This window comes from Diorhabda sublineata, chromosome 8, assembly GCF_026230105.1.
Source record: "Diorhabda sublineata isolate icDioSubl1.1 chromosome 8, icDioSubl1.1, whole genome shotgun sequence".
NCBI lineage: Eukaryota > Metazoa > Arthropoda > Insecta > Coleoptera > Chrysomelidae > Diorhabda > Diorhabda sublineata.
This window is the reverse complement of record NC_079481.1, coordinates 29,149,834-29,176,466: the sequence shown is the minus strand read 5'-3', so window position 1 is coordinate 29,176,466 and position 26,633 is coordinate 29,149,834. Positions and strand designations below refer to the sequence as shown.

At 35.6% G+C, this 26,633-nt stretch overlaps 1 protein-coding gene across 2 annotated transcripts in view; it reads left to right on the top strand.

The window, feature by feature from the left end:
* LOC130447909 (BAI1-associated protein 3) overlaps positions 1-26,633 on the top strand; it is an 86,231-nt gene that overhangs the window by 19,603 nt on the left and 39,995 nt on the right. For both annotated transcript variants that reach the window (XM_056784965.1, XM_056784964.1), the window contains exons 4-6: positions 6,783-6,978; positions 12,355-12,673; positions 20,680-20,881. In XM_056784965.1, the coding sequence (XP_056640943.1) occupies positions 6,783-6,978; positions 12,355-12,673; positions 20,680-20,881 (717 nt within the window). The remainder of the gene's footprint in view (positions 1-6,782; positions 6,979-12,354; positions 12,674-20,679; positions 20,882-26,633) is intronic.

Sequence of the window (26,633 nt, the reverse complement as noted above, 5' to 3'; positions counted from 1 at the left end):
CTATAATTCTTATCAATTACATTTTGTCATAGAACCTCAAAATATACGAGAAAAATGCAAAAAGTAGTTTTTTTTCGTTGTTTAATTTTCTTTCAGGTAAATTATAGCAAAACTAGACATTTTAACAAAAAATTTGTATTGTAAAAGTTGTAGAGTATTAAAAAATCTATAATTCTTATCAATTACATTTTGTCATAGAACCTCAAAATATACGAGAAAAATGCAAAAAGTAGTTTTTTTCGTTTTTTAACATTTTTTCTGGTAAATTATAGCAAAACTAGACATTTTAACAAAAAATTTGTATTGTAAAAGTTGTAGAGTATTAAAAATCTATAATTCTTATCAATTACATTTTGTCATAGAACCTCAAAATATACGAGAAAAATGCAAAAAGTAGTTTTTTTCGTTGTTTAATATTCTTTCAGGTAAATTATAGCAAAACTAGACATTTTAACAAAAAATTTGTATTGTAAAAGTTGTAGAGTATTAAAAAATCTATAATTCTTATCAATTACATTTTGTCATAGAACCTCAAAATATACGAGAAAAATGCAAAAAGTAGTTTTTTTTCGTTGTTTAATATTCTTTCAGGTAAATTATAGCAAAACTAGACATTTTAACAAAAAATTTGTATTGTAAAAGTTGTAGAGTATTAAAAAATCTATAATTCTTATCAATTACATTTTGTCATAGAACCTCAAAATATACGAGAAAAATGCAAAAAGTAGTTTTTTTCGTTTTTTAACATTTTTTCTGGTAAATTATAGCAAAACTAGACATTTTAACAAAAAATTTGTCGAGTAAAAGTTGTAGAGTAGTAAGAAATCCATAATTCTTATCAATTATATTTTGTCATAGAACCTCAAAATATACGAGAAAAATGCAAAAAGTAGTTTTTTTTCGTTGTTTAATATTCTTTCAGGTAAATTATAGCAAAACTAGACATTTTAACAAAAAATTTGTATTGTAAAAGTTGTAGAGTATTGAAAAATCTATCATTCTTATCAATTAAATTTTGACGTGGCAATGACCTGCCAGAAGACATATAATCAATTTAATGTCGTTTCTGAAAATCACCAGAAACTCCTCAAACTTCTAAGCTATATGACTCTATCCGATTGTTTATAACGAAGCCACACTAGGGCTGTTGAAATTATGAAGTCGTTGTCTTTTACTGGTAGTACTGTCTGCTTTTTCACTGATTCGTATACCCTGGTAGCCGCATAATGCTAATTCCTACAACTTTTCGAGTTTGCAGAAGAAGTTTTTTGACCCATGATTGGCGGTCATAGATAACCACTTCGCATGGGATGTCTGTGTCTACCATGTTATGCATTTGGTCCGCTGTTTTCAAGAATTATCAATCCTAGAATCCTTAGGTGACTTGTCACATTCCCTAACTTCAAATTTTCTGTTTGAATTAACCTGTAGACGGTGTTGAGTGCTTATTTTTCACTATAATTGGAGGCAGTTTTAGCAACGCTTCTATTGTTGTTGTTGGTGTACCTCTGTGATTAGAAAGATTACAAAACATTAATTTTTGGAATAACCAAAACTAGTTTAGGATATGAACAAAATAAAAACCAATCTATATACCAACAAATGCGAAGTTATTTCATAAAATAAATATTTCCTGCATACATTTCGATTATTAACTACAAATTCTTGTTCTTTGGGACGGTTTCAATATTACCGCTTACCTCCAATAGTATTTCCGGAATGTTTAGAATGTTTCGTTTAGCTTGTGGGTTTATACGAATATGTGAGTTCATTCGGAGAAGAAATTTCCGTAAAGAGGAAAAAAAGCAGCGTCAAAATTAAATTAATAAAAGGGATTCGAAAGTGTTCAAACTGATTCCAATTTTGGTCAATTGGATCGTTGTTCATTTGCCCACGGAAATCCTCGAACTTTTCCAGATACATTTGGCCCGTTACAAAAAAAGTACGGACCCACGGGATCCCCCGGATTGATACCTGTAATGATTCCTCTTAGATATTTGAAGATCTCACAATTGTTGTTTGATTCCTACAATTTTGATTTCCGGTTTTCGGTGAGTCGCTTCAACTAAAGCTTTTCTCTTCTTTTTTTGTGTTTTTTTTGCTTTTTTGCAATCGAAACGACTATTCCCATTCTTACAAGATGATTGACCATAAAGGATTTTTTTCAAATCTTGATTTTGTTCATAAAAATCGGTGATTATTTGCCGTTACTTAGAACGTGTTTTAGTGATAGATTGACTACAGTAAATTTCTACTTCGATTTTACGATATATCATATGAAAGCAACCATGTCATTTACTAGGATTTCGACCGTAATTGGTAGGGGAAATTTCCTATAATTCTCTCCGGAAAGATAACGTTCCACTAACTAGGTATTACAATCAAAATCGAGTGCGCCCACAATTCCCTAAATTTCTAAGAGGGAATTTATTGCCAATTACATAGACTTTGATATTTGAGAGCTTTAGACAAAAGTTGTCGATATAAAATGCTTACACGACTCATGATATCATTTAAAACATACAGAGTGTTTCAGTCAATCCCGCAATTTCGAAATGAATGTAAAAAAATAAACGTTCAATCTTATATATTAAAAAAATTGATGATTTCCAATCCGAGTCCGTTCGGGCGTTCTACCCAACCGATTTGCTTAATTTTTTTTTCAATGGAAGGTATTGATGCACAAATCAGCCATCAACCATCGAATTTCATCTAATTTTCACCATTCTCAAGTTATACTCAAATGCGATTTCCCCCTGTACATTACTTATGGGAGTTTTTCACATACACACGTTCTATCCTCAATATCTCAGGTTCTGTTCAAGATGGAGACTTCGTTTTGGTTTGAGAACACTCGCTGAAACATCCTCTTTCTTCTGAGTTGTTGAACACTTAAATCGGTTGAGTTGGAGAGGAGCTAGGCGCGAACATTCAATGTGGAGTTATGGATTTTTGTACAATTTTTCCAAATTCAAAGATCTATATCTCAGGTTCTAATATAGCTACAGAGTTCGTTTTGGTTTAAGAACACTCGTTGAAACACCTTCTTTCTTTTGAGTTGTTGAACACTTAAATCGGTTGAGTTGGAGAGGAGCTAGGCGCGGACATTCAATGTGGAGTTATGGATTTTTGTACAATTTTTCCAAATTCAAAGATCTATATCTCAGGTTCTAATATAGCTACAGAGTTCGTTTTGGTTTAAGAACACTCGTTGGAACACCTTCTTTCTTTTGAGTTGTTGAACACTTAAATCGGTTGAGTTGGAGAGGAGCTAGGCGCGGACATTCAATGTGGAGTTATGGATTTTTGTACAATTTTTCCAAATTCAAAGATCTATATCTCAGGTTCTAATATAGCTACAGAGTTCGTTTTGGTTTAAGAACACTCGCTGAAACACCTTCTTTCTTTTGAGTTGTTGAACACTTAAATCGGTTGAGTTGGAGAGGAGCTAGGCGCGAACATTCAATGTGGAGTTATGGATTTTTGTACAATTTTTCCAAATTCAAAGATCTATATCTCAGGTTCTAATATAGCTACAGAGTTCGTTTTGATTTAAGAACACTCGCTGAAACACCTTCTTTCTTTTGAGTTGTTGAACACTTAAATCGGTTGAGTTGGAGAGGAGCTAGGCGCGGACATTCAATGTGGAGTTATGGATTTTTGTAGGTTTTTGGCAATTTTTCTACATTCAAAGATCTATATCTCAGGTTCTAATATAGCTACAGAATTCGTTTTGGTTTAAGAACACTCGCTGAAACATTCTCTTTCTTTTGCGTTTTTGAACACTTGAATCGGTTGAGTTGGAGAGGAGCTAGGCGCGGACATTCAATGTGGAGTTATGGATTTTTGTACAATTTTTCCAAATTCAAAGATCTATATCTCAGGTTACAATATAGCTACAGAGTTCGTTTTGGTTTAAGAACACTCGCTAAAACACCTTCTTTCTTTTGAGTTTTTGAACACATAACACCGACCAGATGGGTCCTTCTCGATTCATGCATTAATGCAAGCCATTTCTGGAATTTCCCATCATCGGGGTCATAAAGCACGCGCTTAGAAATTTTCCTGCTTTCCAATTGGATTCTTCAATTGTACGAGATCGTTCTTCACTTTTCAAAAATCCCCATGAGAAAAAATCACATGGCGTGAAGTCGGGTGAACGGAGAGGCTAAGGAATCGCTCCGTTTCGGGGAAATTCCGATTGCGCGTAACGTAATCAAGTTGCAGAATCAAATTGCGAATGAGTCGAGCCGTGTGCGGAGGGCCAAAGTCGAGAATAACAACTGGACATATATTAATATCAAAACTAATGCGGAATATAATAAAAGTCATGGTCGGGAGCTCCAAGAAGTGCGTATTGTCAGTATCTCTGGGGAAAGGTCGATAATTGGGTCCCTGGATGAGTACGAGTCGCAAAAGTATAAAATTTGATTGAATATGAGAGGCGTATATATGACGCATATCTTAAGATATCATAAAAGCAATATAAAGAAATAGGGGAGACGAAGTAAAATAAAAATAATTCAATATAATAACCAACATATCAGGATTTAACGATAAAAAAATCAAAATATTGTGGTTTATAACTTTGAAAGTTTATTTAAGAAAAACATGTACAATAGTATTTTTCAAAGTATTGCCCATCTGAAGCTTTGACCTTTTCCCATCTTTCTGGCAATTTGCGGATCCCATCCCAAAAGAACTGCACCAAGAATGAATCAAACCAATTTTTGATATCTTGCTCTGATGTAAACCGTTTTCCGGTGAGGGCGTTCTGCATCGACCGGAACAAAAGGTAGTCAGAAGGGGTAAGATCTGGACTATAAGATGGGTGAGGTAAAAGTTCCCATCCTCTGTTTCCAAATAGTTCTTAACCGGAATAGCAACGTGGGGTAGCAATGCCTGGTCGTGTTTTTCGGCTACTACTTTCTTAAAACGGATTAGTTGTGTTCGGAAGCGTTCTCCATTGATGGTTTCACCAGGATTTAGCAACTCATAATGCAGCACACCCTTCTGATCCCACCATTACCTTCGCGCCGTGGTTATTCGGTTTTGCCGTTGAATTGGCTGGTTGGCCGGATTTGAAATATGATTTTTTGCACTTGGGGTTGTCATAATGGATCCATTTTTCATCCCCAGTCAAAATTCGATGCAAAACTCACTTCCTTTTGTGGCGTTCCAGTAGCATTTCGGCCATGCAAAACCCTCTCTCGGTTTGAGTTCGTGTGGAACCCAATTTCGTCGCTTTTGAATATATCCAGATGCTTTTAAACGTTTTTAAATCACTGCTTGAGTGACATCCAAAGATTCTGCGAGGTCTTCTGGTGTTTGGCATTCATCTTCATCGAGTAATGCTTCCAGTTCTTCATCTTCAAACTTTTTTGGGTGCCCAAGTCTTCCAAGTCAAAATCACCACATTTAAATCGTGCAAACTACTTTTGGCACGTTCGCTCAGCTAGAGAATGTTTACCACCAAATTACGATGACTTTCGGCAGTATTTTTCTTCATATTAAAGTAATGAAGAAGAACTCCCCGGAAATGTCTAATTTGTTCCATAAATCTTCTATATTGTCACAGTTAACATGGACCCCCTTTCTAAATTTCCCCACAGAAAGACAATTTTGGAATTCCCTCTAATAATTTCGACGGATAATCGTCGTCTATTTGGCCCCATTCGTTTTTCAGGATATGCCAACGATGTCAAGTTGAAGTGGGACTTTCTGAATTCCAATTTGTCCCAACATAAATCAATCAGGTTAAGGTCGGGTAACTGTGACGGCCAAATCATTACTTCCAGTATATTATTCCTTTCCAATCCTCTCAAATACTCTTCGCACGGTTTGCTTGGGATCGTTGTCATCCTGAAAGATGACAGTCGGGATTACACATGGATCTAACATCCTTTGACTGCATACAAATAAAAAACCTCAAACTGTTTCCCACTCTACAGCCTCTTAAATTCATTATGCACTAGTTTACAATTCACGACAACGAAAACAACGTACAAAAACTTGACAAAAAAATGTCTTGGTTCAAAAAGTATAAATCGCAACGCGTTCTAGGGCTAATTGAGACTAAACTACAATCATAAACACCGAAGAAATAATTAACCATGAAAGAATAATAAACAAAGTAAATAAATAACTATAATACAGTTTTGAGTTATTATTTCGAATCAAGTTAAGGTTTTGTGTCGAAAATTATAATTATAGAAGGGTTTGGTTATCGTAGACCGCTCTGGGTGTTTTAATGAACCGACAAGATGTAATCAGTAATCAAATGGGATCAATGAGGTACAGTCAATTAAAGGGGATAATGGTAGTAATTCGGAATCTCGATTAGTTGTTTTCGAAGCGAGTATAATAAACAAAGTGCGTTACCAATTCTACGATTGTGGTTCTAGATAAATTAGAATCGTCGTTGAAATTATACAAATTCGTTAGATCGGATTTAAAATGGTATATACAGGCTCCACGTGAATCCTCGGACGCTTTGAAAGTCCGTTGACGCCTGGCAAAAGAAGAAGCTCGCAGGGGTACCACCAGAGTCGTTTTTTTAATTAATATTTCCGTTTAAGTTGGTAGACACCGATTTAAACGGTCGTTTGTTCTAAGTTGGCGCCATCTAGAGGACTAATCGAATAATACAAATACTAACTATACAATAGTTCTTTGCATATGAAAAAAGTTGGCGTAGAAGTAGTCAAATTAAGCGCAGAACGTTTGCAGGTTAATATCTGATTTTTTACTGCACGTTTTTTATATATATAGTTTTGTTATAGGTCGGAGCACCTGCCCCGGGAGGCCAATACGCACATTATAAAGAGGATCTCTATCTCTACGGTCAGAGGGCATTCAATATGCCGCCCGATCGACATTATCGAATGCTACACGTAGCCGGCGAAGAACAACCCCCCATAGTCGTCCTCAGCGTCATCGTTATCGAAGCAGAAGGTTTAGAAGCCAAAGATGCCAACGGTAAGACGGATAAACTCAAATTTTCGTGATATTTTCAATATAAATTAGTTTAAACATTAAGAGCCCAACTCTAAAGTTTTGTGGTTCTATTTAAATTTGTAGCTAGAAATCACAATATTTAAAATATATGAAACAACGCCCTCTAGCATTCACGTTGCTAATAAAAAAAATAAGAAATTCGTTGGATGTACTTTAAGTGGGATGAGGAAATTTTTTATAGTGAGGAGGATTCATTGGAATTGGGCCTGATATAGGAGTGGCTACTCTGCGGGGCCGGGGTTGTGGTGATTGATGACACTGCTTCAAACCCAACGGCCAACCTGGGTTTGAAAAAAGACGAATGCTCCAGTCTAAAAAACGTTTTTTTCCAGGTTTTTTTTCATTGTTTCGTGTTTTTTTTTGTTTTTAGGTTTGGGGATATATTCTGTAGTTTTTTGAGGTTTTTTTATTGTTTAATTTGGTTTTTAAGAAAAAAAACCCAACGACCAGCATTAGTTTGAAGAAAGAAGACAAAAGACGAAAGCTCCAGTCTAAAAAACGTTTCTTTCTTTTTTTCCAGGTTTTTTCTATGTTTTCTTTCATTGTTTCGTGTTTTTTTTTTGTTTTTAGGTTTGGGGATATATTCTGTAGTTTTTTCGAGGTCTTTTTATTGTTTTATTTGGTTTTTAAGAAAAAAAAACCCAACGACCAGCATGAGTTTGAGGAAAGAAGACAAAAGACGAAAGCTCCAGTCTAAAAAACGTTTTTTTCCAGGTTTTTTCTATGTTTTCTTTCATTGTTTCGTGTTTTTTTTTGTTTTTAGGTTTGGGGATATATTCTGTAGTTTTTCGAGGTTTTTTTATTGTTTTATTTGGTTTTTAAGAAAAAAAAAACCCAACGACCAGCATGAGTTTGAGGAAAGAAGACAAAAGACGAAAGCTCCAGTCTAAAAAACGTTTTTTTCCAGGTTTTTTTTGTTTTCTTTCATTGTTTCTTATTTTTTTTGTTTTTAGGTTTGGGGATATATTCTGTAGTTTTTCGATGTTTTTTTTATTCTTTTGTTTGGTTTTTAAGAAAAAAACCCAACGACCAGCTTGGGTTTGAAGAAAGAATAAAAAAGACGAAAGCTCCAGTCGTCCAAACGTTTCTATCCAGGTTTTTTCTATGTTTTTTTTTGTTTTCTTTTATTGTTTCTTGTTTTTTTTTTGTTTTTAGGTTTGGGGATATATTTTGTAGTTTTTCGTTGTTCTTTTTATTATTTTCTGATTGTTTTGTTTGGTTTTTTAAAAAAAAAAAGCCAACGACCAGCCTGGGTTTGAAAAAAGAAGAAAAAAGAGGAAAGCTCCAGTCTAAAAAATGATTCTTTCCAGGTTTGGGGATATATTCTGTAGTTTTTCGATGTTTTGTTTATTCTTTTGTTTGGTTTTTAAGAAAAAAACCCAACGACCAGCTTGGGTTTGAAGAAAGAATAAAAAAGACGAAAGCTCCAGTCGTCCAAACGTTTCTATCCAGGTTTTTTCTATGTTTTTTTTTGTTTTCTTTTATTGTTTCTTGTTTTTTTTTTGTTTTTAGGTTTGGGGATATATTTTGTAGTTTTTCGTTGTTCTTTTTATTATTTTCTGATTGTTTTGTTTGGTTTTTTAAAAAAAAAAAGCCAACGACCAGCCTGGGTTTGAAAAAAGAAGAAAAAAGAGGAAAGCTCCAGTCTAAAAAATGATTCTTTCCAGGTTTGGGGATATATTCTGTAGTTTTTTCTGTTTTTTTTTTGTTTTCTTTCGTTGTTTCTTGTTTTTAGGTTTGGGGATATATTCTGTAGTTTTTCGATGTTTTGTTTATTCTTTTGTTTGGTTTTTAAGAAAAAAACCCAACGACCAGCTTGGGTTTGAAGAAAGAATAAAAAAGACGAAAGCTCCAGTCGTCCAAACGTTTCTATCCAGGTTTTTTCTATGTTTTTTTTTGTTTTCTTTTATTGTTTCTTGTTTTTTTTTTGTTTTTAGGTTTGGGGATATATTTTGTAGTTTTTCGTTGTTCTTTTTATTATTTTCTGATTGTTTTGTTTGGTTTTTTAAAAAAAAAAAGCCAACGACCAGCCTGGGTTTGAAAAAAGAAGAAAAAAGAGGAAAGCTCCAGTCTAAAAAATGATTCTTTCCAGGTTTGGGGATATATTCTGTAGTTTTTTCTGTTTTTTTTTTGTTTTCTTTCGTTGTTTCTTGTTTTTAGGTTTGGGGATATATTCTGTAGTTTTTCGATGTTTTGTTTATTCTTTTGTTTGGTTTTTAAGAAAAAAACCCAACGACCAGCTTGGGTTTGAAGAAAGAATAAAAAAGACGAAAGCTCCAGTCGTCCAAACGTTTCTATCCAGGTTTTTTCTATGTTTTTTTTTGTTTTCTTTTATTGTTTCTTGTTTTTTTTTTGTTTTTAGGTTTGGGGATATATTTTGTAGTTTTTCGTTGTTCTTTTTATTATTTTCTGATTGTTTTGTTTGGTTTTTTAAAAAAAAAAAGCCAACGACCAGCCTGGGTTTGAAAAAAGAAGAAAAAAGAGGAAAGCTCCAGTCTAAAAAATGATTCTTTCCAGGTTTGGGGATATATTCTGTAGTTTTTTCTGTTTTTTTTTGTTTTCTTTCGTTGTTTCTTGTTTTTAGGTTTGGGGATATATTCTGTAGTTTTTCGATGTTTTGTTTATTCTTTTGTTTGGTTTTTAAGAAAAAAACCCAACGACCAGCTTGGGTTTGAAGAAAGAATAAAAAAGACGAAAGCTCCAGTCGTCCAAACGTTTCTATCCAGGTTTTTTCTATGTTTTTTTTTGTTTTCTTTTATTGTTTCTTGTTTTTTTTTTTGTTTTTAGGTTTGGGGATATATTCTGTAGTTTTTCGTTGTTCTTTTTATTATTTTCTGATTGTTTTGTTTGGTTTTTTTTAAAAAAAAAGCCAACGACCAGCCTGGGTTTGAAAAAAGAAGAAAAAAGAGGAAAGCTCCAGTCTAAAAAATGATTCTTTCCAGGTTTGGGGATATATTCTGTAGTTTTTTCTGTTTTTTTTTCTTTTCTTTCGTTGTTTCTTGTTTTTAGGTTTGGGGATATATTCTGTAGTTTTTCGATGTTTTTTTTATTCTTTTGTTTGGTTTTTAAGAAAAAAACCCAACGACCAGCTTGGGTTTGAAGAAAGAATAAAAAAGACGAAAGCTCCAGTCGTCCAAACGTTTCTATCCAGGTTTTTTCTATGTTTTTTTTTGTTTTCTTTTATTGTTTCTTGTTTTTTTTTGTTTTTAGGTTTGGGGATATATTTTGTAGTTTTTCGTTGTTCTTTTTATTATTTTCTGATTGTTTTCTTTGGTTTTTTTAAAAAAAAAAGCCAACGACCAGCCTGGGTTTGAAAAAAGAAGAAAAAAGAGGAAAGCTCCAGTCTAAAAAATTATTCTTTCCAGGTTTGGGGACATATTCTGTAGTTTTTTCTGTTTTTTTTTGTTTTCTTTCGTTGTTTCTTGTTTTTAGGTTTGGGGATATATTCTGTAGTTTTTCGATGTTTTGTTTATTCTTTTGTTTGGTTTTTAAGAAAAAAACCCAACGACCAGCTTGGGTTTGAAGAAAGAATAAAAAAGACGAAAGCTCCAGTCGTCCAAACGTTTCTATCCAGGTTTTTTCTATGTTTTTTTTTGTTTTCTTTTATTGTTTCTTGTTTTTTTTTTTGTTTTTAGGTTTGGGGATATATTCTGTAGTTTTTCGTTGTTCTTTTTATTATTTTCTGATTGTTTTGTTTGGTTTTTTTTAAAAAAAAAGCCAACGACCAGCCTGGGTTTGAAAAAAGAAGAAAAAAGAGGAAAGCTCCAGTCTAAAAAATGATTCTTTCCAGGTTTGGGGATATATTCTGTAGTTTTTTCTGTTTTTTTTTCTTTTCTTTCGTTGTTTCTTGTTTTTAGGTTTGGGGATATATTCTGTAGTTTTTCGATGTTTTTTTTATTCTTTTGTTTGGTTTTTAAGAAAAAAACCCAACGACCAGCTTGGGTTTGAAGAAAGAATAAAAAAGACGAAAGCTCCAGTCGTCCAAACGTTTCTATCCAGGTTTTTTCTATGTTTTTTTTTGTTTTCTTTTATTGTTTCTTGTTTTTTTTTGTTTTTAGGTTTGGGGATATATTTTGTAGTTTTTCGTTGTTCTTTTTATTATTTTCTGATTGTTTTCTTTGGTTTTTTTAAAAAAAAAAGCCAACGACCAGCCTGGGTTTGAAAAAAGAAGAAAAAAGAGGAAAGCTCCAGTCTAAAAAATTATTCTTTCCAGGTTTGGGGACATATTCTGTAGTTTTTTCTGTTTTTTTTGTTTTCTTTCGTTGTTTCGTGTTTTTTTTTTGTTTTTAGGTTTGGGGATATATTTTGTAGTTTTTCGTTGTTCTTTTTATTATTTTCTGATTGTTTTGTTTGGTTTTTTTTAAAAAAAAAAGCCAACGACCAGCCTGGGTTTGAAGAAAGAAGAAAAAAAGAGGAAAGCTGAAGTCTAAAAAACGATTCTTTCCATAAATGGAGATATATTCTGTAGTTCTTTATGTTTTTTTTTGTTTCCTTCCATGGTTTCTTGTTTTTTTTTCGTTTTTAGATTTTTTTTTCTTCAATATTTAATCGGGTAATTGACGGTCGGGTCCAACTGAGACTGTGTGTGACAGATAGGGTTCCATGTAATGGCTATAAGGAAATTATTTTTAATTAAGAATTATTATTAAGAAGTTGAAGTAGGGATGTTTTCGTATGTTGATTGGGCGGATAGGGGAGTTTCCTCTTAGGCTTTAAGGCAAAGAGCCTCAAAGGGTATACCTTTAGCAGCGGAGTTGTTAGATTCGATGGTACGAATCACATAGCGAACTTGAAGTTCATTTAGACGACTTGGAATGGGGGTTATGTCAGTATTGGTGGTTTTACTGGGGCTTAATCAGCCCATGTATTGGCAGTACCCAAGAAAGAGTTTTCTGAGGATACAGTCAGGTATAGGTATTTCAGGTATGAAGTTAGTTGAGACGGTAGGATCGTCCAAATTTTTCTATGAGTGCCTCGATGATACAGACTCACCTCCGTACTCGACTCGACCGATCAACCGAGAGTGCGGTCCCTTCTACGCGGATCTCGAACGTCTCTTCCCAAAGTCTCAAGTAGAACGATTGCTCGGATCTTTTGGGAATTGAGAGTCACCCTTCACCAATCCGAAAATGTATTTAGAAGATATTGGGATTTAAAGTTGGGAGAGAACATGCTCGGACGGATGCAATTAGTGCAGGGCCTTTACCGTGCGGTCAAAAGGGATTTGGGTATTCTGAAAATAGTCCACGCGTATCTCTAGACCTTTTTGGTCTAATTATTTGTGGAACTATATAATTATTGTCGAGTTCCGTGATAGATTTCTGTTATTTGTTTCAGGATTCAGCGATCCTTATTGCATGCTGGGCATCCAACCGATGGCGGCGCCGTCTTCTCCACAACCATTAACCCCCAACCGGACACTTTCCGATGTTTGTGGCGGCATGACAGCCGATGGTCCATTATCGGCGAATCATGGTCCTGTCGGTAGCGAGAAGCTGAGAAAACATCACAGTTTCAAGCTGAGTTTCAAACGGAAAGACGGAAGGGTGAGGGAACATAGAGATAGCATCGGGGGTGCACTGCCCGCTAAGTTTATAAGGGCCACGTCCGTGAAACCACATACTTTGAATCCTAAATGGAATGAGAAGTTTCGATTGTAAGTAATTTTTACTATAATTCAGTTCGTAAACATTCAATTATGATTTTGTTTAATTCTCTTTCAGAAAATTATAAAAATCGCACTACTTGACGTAATTTTCAGGCAATTTCGTTTGAAAATCACTTTCGTGCGGTTATTTTCACTAGGTTAGTAATTTTTGAATCAGGTAGTTGGCATTACAGAAACAAGATGGACGGTTACGGGGGCGTTCCCGATCAGTTGACAATGACAAGTATATGTTTAGTACTGCCAACATTTTTCGTTGTGTTCTTTTGATTATGGTGGCAACACCGGCACATACAACCTCCAACACCATAAGTACGTCATTATGACCAAAATTTTTCGTCAAAAATACAGAATGACGTAACCAAGGGAGTGGAGGTATCCCTGAAAAGAGGACACGAAACGCAGCGATACATAATTGCAATTATATTAAAAACACATTGACAGATATGTAGCCACATGTCTGCGGTACGATCTACCCCCACTCCCTCCTTTTTTCTTGTTGGAATCCCCCTTCTCCTTGTCGTAGATATACAACAGAGTGAACGACACACGTGTAACAGATCATTGACGTATATGTGAACTGTATCAGCTCTGTGAGATCAAATTGTCGATGTCTCCCTCACAGTTTATACAACAGCCTCAGGATAGCTCAAAAGCATGCCAATATAATGTCTTATATTGTTTGTTTCGAAACATGTTACGACGGTAGAAGTTGTCTACGACTCCAACTGCATAAGATCAGAGAAAAAAAACTTGTTCCTTTGGCCAGCAACCTCAGAAAAGTACAATTTTTAAAAATTTTGACAGCTGTCGCTTTCCGGATCGAGAACGCCCTCACAATCTGCATTCTTGGTTCTTTAATATCAACTACCGGATCTACTAGGATGGTCCCAGAAGTATCTGGCCTAGAGATGGCGGTAGTTGCTCGAATATTACCACTGTGTAAGAAAATAAATCATGTGTTTCAAGTTTGAAGACTCCGCGTTGTTTAGTATTTGTTTGGCAGCTATCAATAGTGAATTCGTAGACATGGAACAAAATTGATCATCGTTAGCTCCACCAGTATAAAATCTGAACTAGATTCTACTCTGGCTGAGACTATTCCTTCGTTATCAACATTAAAATATTGGGTAACAGAGTTTAAACGAGGCCGTAAGACAGGCAATGACCAGCATCGCTGTGGTAGACCAAATGAGGTGACGACTCCAGAATTGTTGAAGAAAATCCACAAAACGGTACTGGATGATCTTCGACTGAAAGTGCGCGAGCTACCAGACATAGTAGACATTTCAAAAAGTGCTGTACATCGCATACCAACTGAAAATTTGAACATGAGAAGGATGTGGTACATCACTTCACACCCGAACAATCAAAACTATGGACTGAATAGGGAGAACCGGCTCTAAATTTGGCAGAGATCGTTCCATCTGCAAGCAAGGTCATGGCGTCGGATTTTTAGGATGCTTCTTCGTTATCAAAAATATTGAGTAACAAAGTTTCAACGAGACCGTACGACCTGCGAGGACCAGCAACGCAGTGGTCGACCAAATGAGGTGACGATTCCAGAAATGCTGGAGAAAATCCACAAAATGGCGAGCTTGCAGACATAGCAGGCACTTCAAAAAGTGCGGTACTTCACACTTGAAGACTCTAAATTTGGCAAAGTCTGTTCCATCTGCAGGCAAGGTCATGGTGACGGATTTTTAGGATGCGCGTGAGATAATTTTCATTAACTATCTTTAAAAAGTAAAATCAAAGAAAAACGGACGCATTTGGTAAAGAAGAAAGTGTTGTTTCATCCAGACATTGCACCAGCTCATCCATTCGTTTTAGTAACGATCAAAATTAATGAATTAAGGATTCAATTGCTGTCTCATACATCCTATTCGCTAGTTTTAGCCCCCTCGGAGTATTTTCTGTTCCAAGATTCAAAAAAATGTCTGCAATCAATGGCTATCTTATGGGGAGCGTTTTCTTATTATCAAAAGGGTCTCGAACTTTGCTGGGAGGAGTTTATAGAGCCAAAAAGAGTACTTGAAAAATGTATAGTTTTTTCTAGAATTTGTATTGGCCTCATAAAGACACCTACTGATAATAATCAGTTGAAACTGATTGTCAAAAGTAATTGCCTGAAAGAGCAAGAAATTCCGAACGAACCCTGTAATTTTTTTCCATCTTGGAGTGGTTTTTTAGCTAAAATTCTTGTGCCAAATGAACCCCACATCACTACTGTAGTGATAATTAGATTTTCTTCCTTTGTATTTGTTTTCTAATTACTTTTCCTACATGCATTATTAATCTAAGGTATACTAATAATCCGGAATGTTTTTTTAAAGCGCTCTATCGACTAAACGGTTAGTATACGGAATATATTAGACAAAAACTAGAAAAATCGTCAGAATTTGGACGAAAAATACTCAAAAAACAAAGTTCCACGCCAAATTTTTGACCGTAAACTTCAAATTCATGTTCGGTGACACAAAAATAATGAATTGTGCCAAGACCCAGACCATAATATTGTTGATATTTTTTAACCTCTCTTCCTCGGACTATTAACGATGATTGTTAAACTTTATAATACAAAACTTTATATGACTAAAATCTCTCAATTGCGCTCGGTTTTAAACCAAATGCTAAAAACGTAAATACGTACATTCAATTCGATTTAAAGTATAATCATCATATTCAAAGATGAAGAGGTTGTTGTCGAGGAAATCCTATACTTGACCGAGCTTAGTGATCTTGTAGCAATCTTCTTTGTTCTCCGGAAGCTTTCTAAAATCTCTCCCGTACATCGAACAAAGCGGAATAGGGAACAGAAAGAGTCTCTTCAATTCAAGATCGATATTGAGAATACTACATCACAGATTATCTACCAGACGGTGGTAAACTCGTCAAGATTATCTACTACGCTAATCCGACGTGTTAATTGATCGCCGGAATTTGAAAGCTCATTCAATTCCCGTAGGTGAATAGGATGTAGAGTGTTTATATCGGAACCAAATGGCCTCTCACTTCGAGTGGTTTATACAACATTTATGTAAAAGTATTTCCACATTTTACATTCTTTTGAAGGAAGACATTAGCGGTCAAAAGTTTTGTCTACCTAATGTAACAAAATCTGCATCCACCAGGAGCTTTGGCGATGGAAAACGTCCAGGGTGGTCACGGTATTGATCAGAGAACGTGATCGACGATTCACGCGTTCAGATACTGCCTTTGAGTTTGCAGCAACGATCCCAAGCGTTCTTCGAAGTTGTACAAAGAGTATTTGGAATAATTTGGAATAAAGAATGTCTTCTTCCTCTTCCTCTTTCAACAGGACCAGGTCCTGTTCAATCCTGTACGTTTGGCCCTCTTCCTGAATCTTCCTGACAAGCTGAACTCCAGCTCTCGTACCATCTCTTTGGTGGTTTGCCTATATCGGAACCAAATGGCCTCTCACTTCGAGTGGTTTATACAACATGTATGTAAAAGTATTTCCACATTTTACATTCTTTTGAAGGAAGATACTAGCGGTCAAAAGTTTTGTCTACCTCTACGGATACTAAACTTTTAACAATCTTTTATCTTACACAAATGAAACACGGACTGTGGACTATAATGTAACAAAATCTGCATCCACCAGGAGCTTTGGCGATGGAAAACGTCCAGGGTGGTCACGGTATTGATCAGAGAACGTGATCGACGATTCACGCGTTCAGATACTGCCTTTGAGTTTGCAGTAACGATCCCAAGCGTTCTTCGAAGTTGTACAAAGAGTATTTGAAAGAATTTGGAATAAAGAATGTCTTCTTCCTCTTCCTCTTTCAACAGGACCAGGTCCTGTTCAATCCTGTACGTTTGGCCCTCTTCCTGAATCTTCCTGACAAGCTGAACTCCAGCTCTTGTACCATCTCTTTGGTGGTCTGCCTACAGGTCTGCGTGTGTTCGGTCTCTGAGTTTTAGCCCACTTTGCCCATCTGTCTTCTGGCATCCATCCAGAATCTTTTTCGTAAAGAATGTATTGGAAGTAATGATTTGGACATCACAGTCGCCGGACCTCATCCCGATTAGTTGTTGTAATTTGTAAATTGTAGAAAGCATCGAAATAACAAAAATAGAAGGGAGTTACATCGCTTAATCAAATATTCAAATAAAGTGACATGGGCAAAAACTTTTGAACGGTACAGAGGTCGCCACAAGTCTCGAAAAATCCGCCAATCGGTCTTCTGGGGCCATATTTTATTCAGGATCGCGTGACGGGCCGAAATTATCTGGAAATGCTCGAAGATTTACGCGGGCAAATTATATTGTGATTGTTTAATTACATTGTTATTTATATTGTCGTCGATTTGACCTGCGGTGAAAGCGGTTGATTTCCACACTCTCATTCTATTCATAGCTGTAATGTATAACGCACTTGTGGAAGGAAACTACAAAAAAAGGACATGAGAAGCGTCAAAATCGTCGTGGCGTCGATATTTACAAACTGCGACGATGATACGAAATTTAACAATACTTATTAAAGGTAGACATTTCTCCTGACGTAAAAAATTCCAAGTAATCTTCTTAGTATCCAAATAGCATACAATTCTCGATATACCTGACTTTGGGAAAAACCAAAAACCTTCTACCCGCTCCGATAGGCTATAAATAAAAGACAAGTTCATAGAAAACAATAAACTTTTCAATACACGCTTCAAAGAAAATCGCTACCAATGAATTCATGTAGATTACAAAACAGATCTTGAAACTTCTGCAAATTCCTAAGACAAAGCATGGTGAATCTGCTGTTTTCTTTAACCATTCTGTCAATACGTCATCTGAAACGACTTGTGTCCTTGGCCTCCTTCGTCATCTTTAAACTTTCGACACCATTAACTCATGAAGGTTTCCTCAAACGCATCTCATTGGTTAGGTTGAGCTTCAGCCTGTAGAAAACCAATCAAACTTCGCAATTCGCACTAGACGGGACCATCAATAATGGCGGACATGTTTACGTGGCTGTAGCACAACGCCGACTGACGCCTGAATGTCAACAATGGCGGAGTGTGTAGTCGCAGTCGCTTTCTGCCCGCGTAGCGTCTGCACGGAACGATCGGAAGTTGAAAGAAACAAACTACCCTCGTATATACATTTCTGATTGGGGTTAATATCGAAAAAGAAGAAAATTAAGACACCAAAATGTTATTAGTATACTGATTTATGGCCTTTAAGATATAACAAAATTCATTTAGTGGAAAAATCTACCTTCCAATTTAATAAAGTATCCTGTGAACTTTCACTTTATTGATCATAAACAAGGTTTTTTTATAAACCATTTTAATGGAAGTAATAATAATAAATGCTTAGCTGTAGGTATAATAAATTAAAATCTATGGAAATGTTTTTGACGAGAACTTTTTTATCTTTTGAATACACAAACTAAGCATAAGAAGATTTTTCCTTTCAAATATAAATATAATGCTCAAGATGTAATATAAGTAAGCCCCTAGGGATTCATATAACGAAATAAACGTGTATAGAGATGGGATTTCCACTTAAGCCCATACTTGTTATAAAATAACTGTTATTTACTATAAGTTTTTTTAAAAATTATAACAGATAACGAATTTATAATATGCTGCATATATTTTTACTTAAAAAACTGTGAAAAGTATTGAATAATTTCGATACAGAGAAAGAAAAAGCAGCGCTGGTTTATTCTGGTACATTAGCACAACGTTAAGACATCGTATTGAGTTTTTGATAGTCAGATTATCTCACGAATGGTGAGTCGTAGGAAAAAAGTGACTGGACCATTTTTGTAGATAATTTTATGATCTACAACTTTGGTCTGACCCAATTTCACGATAACACTCGCGGTTTTCGAGAAAAATGGAAAAAACTTTGATCTTGTACTTTTGACCTTGAATAAAATTTTTTGCAGAATTAGGATCGAAGGGGACTTTTGACATTCCATTTATGATGATGTATTTAACGTCTCTATCAATTTTCAGCTCTAAGCGAATTTTGGTTACGACTTATTTTTGTCTATTTTGACTGGATTATAGAGCAATTCCGAATGGTACACCAGCATTTCTTAGCCAGGAGTGTTAGAGATAATCAGTTACACAAATCGAAGAATCATTCTTCACCACGACAATGCGAGCTCTCACACATTAGTTCCAACAAAAACGTTTTTGAACAGTCAAAATATCGAATTGATGGGTTATCCGCCTTAGAGTCCTTGTTTGGCACCCAATGATTTCTCCTTAATACCGCAGATCAAAAATACATTGCCAGGTTAACGTTCTTCTCCACGTGCGATCGAATCACATGTTTTGGAGGCGGAGGAATGGAAAAAATAGATTTTAGGCTACGTTTTGAGCTGCTTCAATAATCAATCATGGCCCGCGGGCCACACTGAAGGAATTTTAAGTGGCCCGCGCAAGTGTGATTTAAAAATACGCACCAAATTCATAAATCCCGCGGCGCACATTATGGATCCAGCAAAAGCTCTTAACAGACGTCAATTCGGGCTATTATTTGAAGAAGAAATCGGAGAATATGGAGAGTTACAACTGTCAATGGCTTTCAAGGGGCAGCATGTCGAAATATTTCTTCAAATTGCGACAATAGGTGTCGCAATTTTTAGAGCAGAAAGGGGCTTTACCATTCGAAGTTGATTTACTGAAGAATACATCCTGGTTGAGCGATCTCGCATTTCTTGTTGTTGACATTACGAATTACCTCAATATTTTGTTACTTATCCTGCCAATATTCAATTAGAACTTGTTGAATTGCAAAATCATGATACGTTGAAAAACCTTTTTGCTAACGAAATTCTTCAGAAGATTCTTGGAAATTGGTACCAAAAGGAGAATTTCCAGCAATAACTGTTTTTTTATTGCCCAGAGGTGGGGTGGAAGCTAATGCCTTCCTCACAACGGGCGGGTGCGAATGCTGCGAGTTTGTGTGGGACTCTCACCCACTAAACCACCCTCCTCGATCCTCGGAAGTGTCGTACGCCGGGAGGACAACAAATTGTCATTGCATCAGCGTACAACACTTAATCCTTTGGATTTTTGAGCTGTTTCTTAGCTTCACTCCTCTCCACCAGTCCGTCAAGACGGCACGAGAAGAGAGGAAGTTACTGAGCCATTCCACCAACTTCAAGGTCTTACAGCTCCCAGGAGTGGAGCAATAACTGATCTGACGTTAGAGTTTTTATATATTACAGACAAAGGTTCATTCAGATCTTAATTATGTAAAAAATAAATACCGCGCATCCTTAACTAAGCAACACAAGTGTCGTTAACGAGTGAATCCACCGTTTGGCCCGACTCTTCGAAAGGATGAGCGGCGTTGCTGTAGATGAACAGCTCGCCATCATCGGACATTGAAAATTATGAGAAAGAAGAAGAAAAATATGGTGGTATTGAAAGGATACATCTAAATGGAGACAACTTCCGTCAGCTGCTCATCAGAACTCCCTTTTATCGTATCTAGAGTCTTGGAAGCTTCTCATCACAGACTCAATAATTGGAAGATCATTCTGAATCAGTTGATCTGATTCTGATCAGTTTTTATCCAAGAGACAAATAAAGTGTGTTAGGTGTGTTGTACGTGCTCAATAAACCGTTGAAATATGGAAGGAAAATTAAGATTTTGGCAGAAACAGAAACAGTAGTTCCTCTAGTTGAATCCTTGGTTGGAACCGATAGAAATCTAACGGGTGCTAACTGGTACACAGCAATGGACTGGCGAGGTTCTCAGTCGCAAGCTTATCTATCTTGGAAAGGTAATAAGAAAGGATAAAAGATTTGATACTTCCGCATTTGGATTGACTTCTACTGCTGGATATGATATGATTTTAAAATATTGATGGTTGGCTAATGGTTGTTTTCCATGATGATAGCGAACGTTTCGGCAATCAACATCAGAGGAACGGTAATGTCTAGTTTAAATTTTGTTCTAAAAAACGAGTAGCAATTTCCGAATTTGATTTCGCTTTTTGATGTTTGTTGTTTCAGTGACATTGACGATATCAGCAGCGATTCTCTACATCTGGATATATGGGACCACGATGACGAAAGCTCCGTACTCGAGGCTGTTAGTAAATTGAACGAAGTTAGAGGAGTTAGGGGATTGGGGAGATTCTTTAAGCAAGTTTGTCAATCGGCTAGGCAGAGTTCGCAAGACGATTTCCTCGGATGTGTGACAATACCACTTCAAGTAAGTAATTTCGACACTTGAAATAGAAATAAAAGTTCTCAGAATTTATTAAGATTAACGAGAATGGTCCCAGAAGTATCCGGTACAACAAAGGAAACGTAACCTCTTTTTGGTTCTACGTCAATGTCCTCAAAATAGCTGACGACATCACCTCTTCATTGTTGGGGAATCTTTGATCACCAAGTCTTGATGAAACAACACTTTCTTCTTTACCAAATGCGTCCGTTTTTGTTTGATTTCACTTTTTAAAGATAGTTGATAAAAAAATTATCTCACGCATATCCTAAAAATTCGACGCCATGACCTTGCTTGCAGATGGAACGATTTTTACCAACTTTAGAGCCGGTTCTCCCTGTTCAGTGCATTATTTTGATTATTTTGTTGTTTCAAGTGTGAAGTACCGCACTTTTTGAAGTGTCTGCTATGTCTGCAAGCTCGCGCACTTTCAATTGACGATCATCGAGTACCACTTTGTGGATTTTCTCCAACATTTCTGGAATCGTCACCTCATTTGGTCGACCACTGCGTTGCTGGTCCTCGCAGGTCGTACGGTCTCGTTGAAACTTTGTTACTCAATATTTTTGATAACGAAGAAGCATCCTAAAAATCCGACGCCATGACCTTGCTTGCAGATGGAACGATCTCTGCCAAATTTAGAGCCGGTTCTCCCTATTCAGTCCATAGTTTTGATTGTTCGGGTGTGAAGTGATGTACCACATCTTTCTCATGTCCAAATTTTCAGTTGGTATGCGATGTACAACACTTTTTGAAATGTCTACTATGTCTGGTAGCTCACGCACTTTCAGTCGAAGATCATCCAGTACCACTTTGTGGATTTTCTCCAACATTTCTGGAATCGTCACCTCATTTGGTCGACCACTGCGTTGCTGGTCCTCGCAGGTCGTACGGTCTCGTTGAAACTTTGTTACTCAATATTTTTGATAACGAAGAAGCATCCTAAAAATCCGACACCATGACCTTGCTTGCAGATGGAACGATCTCTGCCAAATTTAGAGCCGGTTCTCCCTGTTCAGTCCATAGTTTTGATTGTTCGGGTGTGAAGTGATGTACCACATCTTTCTCATGTCCAAATTTTCAGTTGGTATGCGATGTACAGCACTTTTTGAAATGTCTACTATGTCTGGCAGCTCGCGCACTTTCAGTCGAAGATCATCCAGTACCACTTTGTGGATTTTCTCCAACATTTCTGGAATCGTCACCTCATTTGGTCGACCACTGCGTTGCTGGTCCTCGCAGATCGTACGGTCTCGTTGAAACTTTGTTACTCAATATTTTTGATAAAGAAAAAGCAGTCTCATCAGTAGAGTAAAATCTAGTTTAGCTTTTATATTGGTTGGTCTGAGGACTTTCAAATTAACGGTATTGCATTTTTTCATGTTTACAAATTCACTGGAAACTTTCGCTAAAGCAACTACCGCCATCTATAGGCTAGGCCAAGTATTTGAAAAATTTATTTTTTTTATTCGTTTCAAATAGTGGGGGATTTAGAATTTTCGACGTGTTTAGTTACCCGCCTGGTACAGATTATAGAAAATTGAGTTATATACATTTTTTCCAGTTTTCCATTAAGTTATTCCGCTTATGAATAAATAGAAAAAAATAACAAATCTAAGGCAGGGTTTCTTCGCTTCCTAATAAAGTCCCTACCAACTACGAGGCATATTTTTTACCTAAGTACCGTTTTGCGATTCCGCCGCCGCCGCAATTCCAAGGTCGACGTTCCGCACATGCGCGCTGGTTACCTACATCTCTTGTCTACGCACTGACGCCATTACAGTCTGATTCTTCATTGTGTACGTTGTTTACTGAGTGTTTAAGATGCCTCCGACAATTGTGAGTCCCGCCGAATGTGAAGTACGATTTCTTAGTGCTAAAAGGCGTAAAACCGATCGATACTCATCGCGAGATCTGTCAAGTTTACGGACAAAACATTATGAGTGATGGAATGGTAAGGAAATGGGTGAGAGCGTTTAAAGATGGCCGCACAAACGCGCATGATGAAGAACGGAGTCAACGTCCTTCGGTCGTTAATGAAGATTTGGTGCAGAAAACAGACGCTTTACAATTTCATCATTGTGCGACTACTTTCCTCAATATTCTCGTAATGTTTTGTATCGCATCGTGACCGAGAACTTGAAATACCGGAAATTGTGTTCACGTCGGATTCCAACGTTTAGGCAGTGCATTGACTTTCCTTGGTGGTCTACGTCACACCAGAATCGATACAACAATCCATGGAATGGCGACATTCGTCATCAACCAAAAAAAATGAAGTTTTAGCAAACAATTTCCGCCCGGAAAATCATGTGCACGGTTTTTTGGTACAGAAAAGGAGGATTGCCAGTGGAATTGTGAGACATTGAACAATCTGCGTCGTGCAATCCAGAACAAAAGACGTGGCAAGTTGATTAAGGATATCGCTTTGCTGTATGTGGCTAATCCGACCAAAGACCTCATCAAAACTTTTCAATGGGAAACTCTAGATCATCCTCCCTACAGCCCTGATCTGGCGCCCGGCGACTACCACTTGATCCTGCACTTGAAGAAACACCTGGGCGGTCGGCGCGTCTTCAAGACGATAACGAAGTCAAAACAGTTGGGATACAGTGGTTAACAAGTCAGGCTGCAGAATTTTATGAAGAGGGTATTCAAAAACTGTTGCCACGTTGTGACAAGTGCCTCAATATTCACGGAAATTGCGTAGAAAAGTAGATTAAGGTACAGGCTTTCGTGTAAAAATAAAATTATCGCGATATCTAACCATAAATTCGCGATATCTAACCTTCTAATAAAGAAAACCTCCGAGTAAATAGAGTTATTTGCCAAATAAGTTACAATCGTCAATTCAGGAGTTTAACGGAAACTTAACCTAAAATATTATACGTCAAAAGTGGTTTGTTTATTTATTGTATAAAGGTTCATAACTTTCTACCATTCTCTGCCTTATCACTTTCTGGTTTCCAGTTTCCGTGTCCAAATTATTTGGTGTCTTCGGTATATTCTCCGTTGGGGAGTTTGAGTGTGTGCAGCATTGTAGGACATTGGGGAATTCTCCTCAATTTGGGTTTTTGTATTAAATGAAAGTTCACACCAAATAACTATAGATTAAATATAAATTAATTTTTAATTCACTCTCTAAATACCTAAAATAATTATTAGAAATGTTGGTTTTTAAACTTTAAAGCGTTTTGTTGCTACAGCACATGTTGGCAACAGCGCTTTAGCATGCCTTCTCCGAGACAGAAACGGAAGATCCCAAAAACACAAACAAGACAGAGAAGGAAATGAAACAGCTGTTATCGGAATACATGATTTTCCTTTATTTAAACGTTGTGTTTTAATTTTCTATGGTCGACTATCATGACATGAGATTGTTAAGCTTATACTCAAATATTGGCATTCCTCTAAATAGTAGACTACCAAAAAAAATTAAATTATAGATTAGATATCAAACTGTAGCATTTAAAAAAAATAATTTCTTTGTCCTTTTCAAACCTCTGGTAGATATAATGAAATTTCGCAGTTTTCTTGAACTATACTAATTATGTTTTACTATTTTATTTCTAAATATCAATGGGTTTAAATTTGTTAAAAATCTGATCAAGTTTGTGTACATCTGCATCATAAACAATATGATAGATATGATCTGTTAGTTTTTTTTTTAATGATTATTAATAGGACTCTGAAAATATACCATTTTATTTGTATTTCAGAAGTATGTACAGTAATAGCAAATAGTTTAAGATGTGTGAAACATTCAGTATTTTTAAAAGCTATGAGCAAAAACAGATTCTTTAAATTGAACAATTTATATCCATAAAAGTATAAATCACTAAGCTAATTATTGAGATTGTACTTTTATTTTTCCTATTAAACTTACTATATATTGCTGATTGTTTTTAGGTGTATATACATATTTAACTATTTTTTAGATAAGTTATGTACAACTAAAAAATGAGAATACAACATTGTGAAACTATTTTATTTATAAATCCTAGTTAACTTTGGAAATACGTATTTTTTCCAGAATAGTAAACCATTTTCAATTAACTCGTTACAATAAATATCATTATACGTAACATTATGTATAAAAATTTTATTATTTGTTTCAAATTCTGGATCTGCAACTGCAAAAATTGCTTTGCAACTGCATCTGACCCATGTATTTTTCAATAATTTTTCCATCCTTGACAAAATTACTTAATACTAGTCAATGGGCATTTCACTTCTAGGACTGCATCGCTTGAAATGGCATCAGACGAGGCTCCAAAGACTGGTAACATATTATTTAAAACAAGTCCACATTTCGTTGTTTCAATTCCACATATATTTTCAATGCATTTTATAACCCTGTCTTCTAATTCTAAGCCTCTCTCCATGGCTTTTGTCTGCACAATTTTTGTAGCATCAATAATTTTCTCGAGTAAAGAACCTTCTGTTTTACATCGGCTTGCCTCATAAATCTTCGAAGCTGTAATTCGGTCCAAATCTTAATTCATACCAGTTTGTATTTTTGGACTGGTTTCTTGTAGCCTCGGAAGCAAGTGCACAATCATTTGCATCCATTTTTTTTAACAGTACTCTAAGAAAAATTCTGGAGTTATGTCGATATCAGCATTTTCTATTTGACAATGAATAAATAGCTGGTGTAACGATAAAGTAGGATACAAAGGACCTCTATCCATATTTAGTAACAAACTATCTATGGATTTTCCTTTATTATGTTCTCTAAAATTCTCTATTACTACAGATGAGTTTTCATCAGTCATTGATGGAACTTTTACCATCTCAGACAATTTCATATATTTTTTCAGCGAACCTATCTTTCGATAATTCTGATTTCTTCCAATAACATAACTGTTCATAACTGTATCCTCACATTCACATAGATTAATTATATTCTCATTCACTATGACATTTACATCATAAGCTTTTGAATGTACTTTATCTTCTGGCGTTATTTTTGCTTTGATCAAACAAATATTATTGTTCCTTTTTAATTGCACATATCCAATGGCAGAATGAAAAAGGTATTTATTTGCAAATAAATTAAAAATACTAAGTTTATTAAATATTCTAATATGCTGTATTAAAAATGATTTCTTACCTCGTTTTTTTCCACGTGATTCCACACTTATATAGTTTGCATTTTCAACAAAATAATTTGCTATCATTTTTGAAGTAACACGAGGTAAATTGCTTGAATCAACTTTAATAAAATCAGTTTCAACCTTAACCACTTTCACACTATTACACAACTATTTTCAATCTTTCACTTTGATAACTACAAAATTCATCAACAAATATGTAAACAAAAATTTGAGGTTATATTTGTATATGTTTATTAAAATACAGGGCTTGCTTGCCTTCTTTGTCGTTTTAAAAGTAACAGAAAAGGAAAGACAAAGTAAATAATCAAATGACCAATCAGATTACAGATATAATCACGTCTACCTACGTTATTCAACGCTTTAAAAATTAAATGTCCATTTTTTTTTAATTAAATTTAACAGGGTAGACATTTCTTTTTAAAAAAAGTACCGAATATGTGTCATCTAAAATTCGTTGAACTTTCATTATTTGTAATAATTTAACATGACATTGGTTATAGGAGAATTCCCCATTGATTTTATTTGTCACTATTTTATACGGTACGTCAAGTTTTAGTCTGGGTTCTCTTGGGTTCCCGTTCTTTTCAAGATTAAGAAGATTTGTTTGATGAAGAATTGAT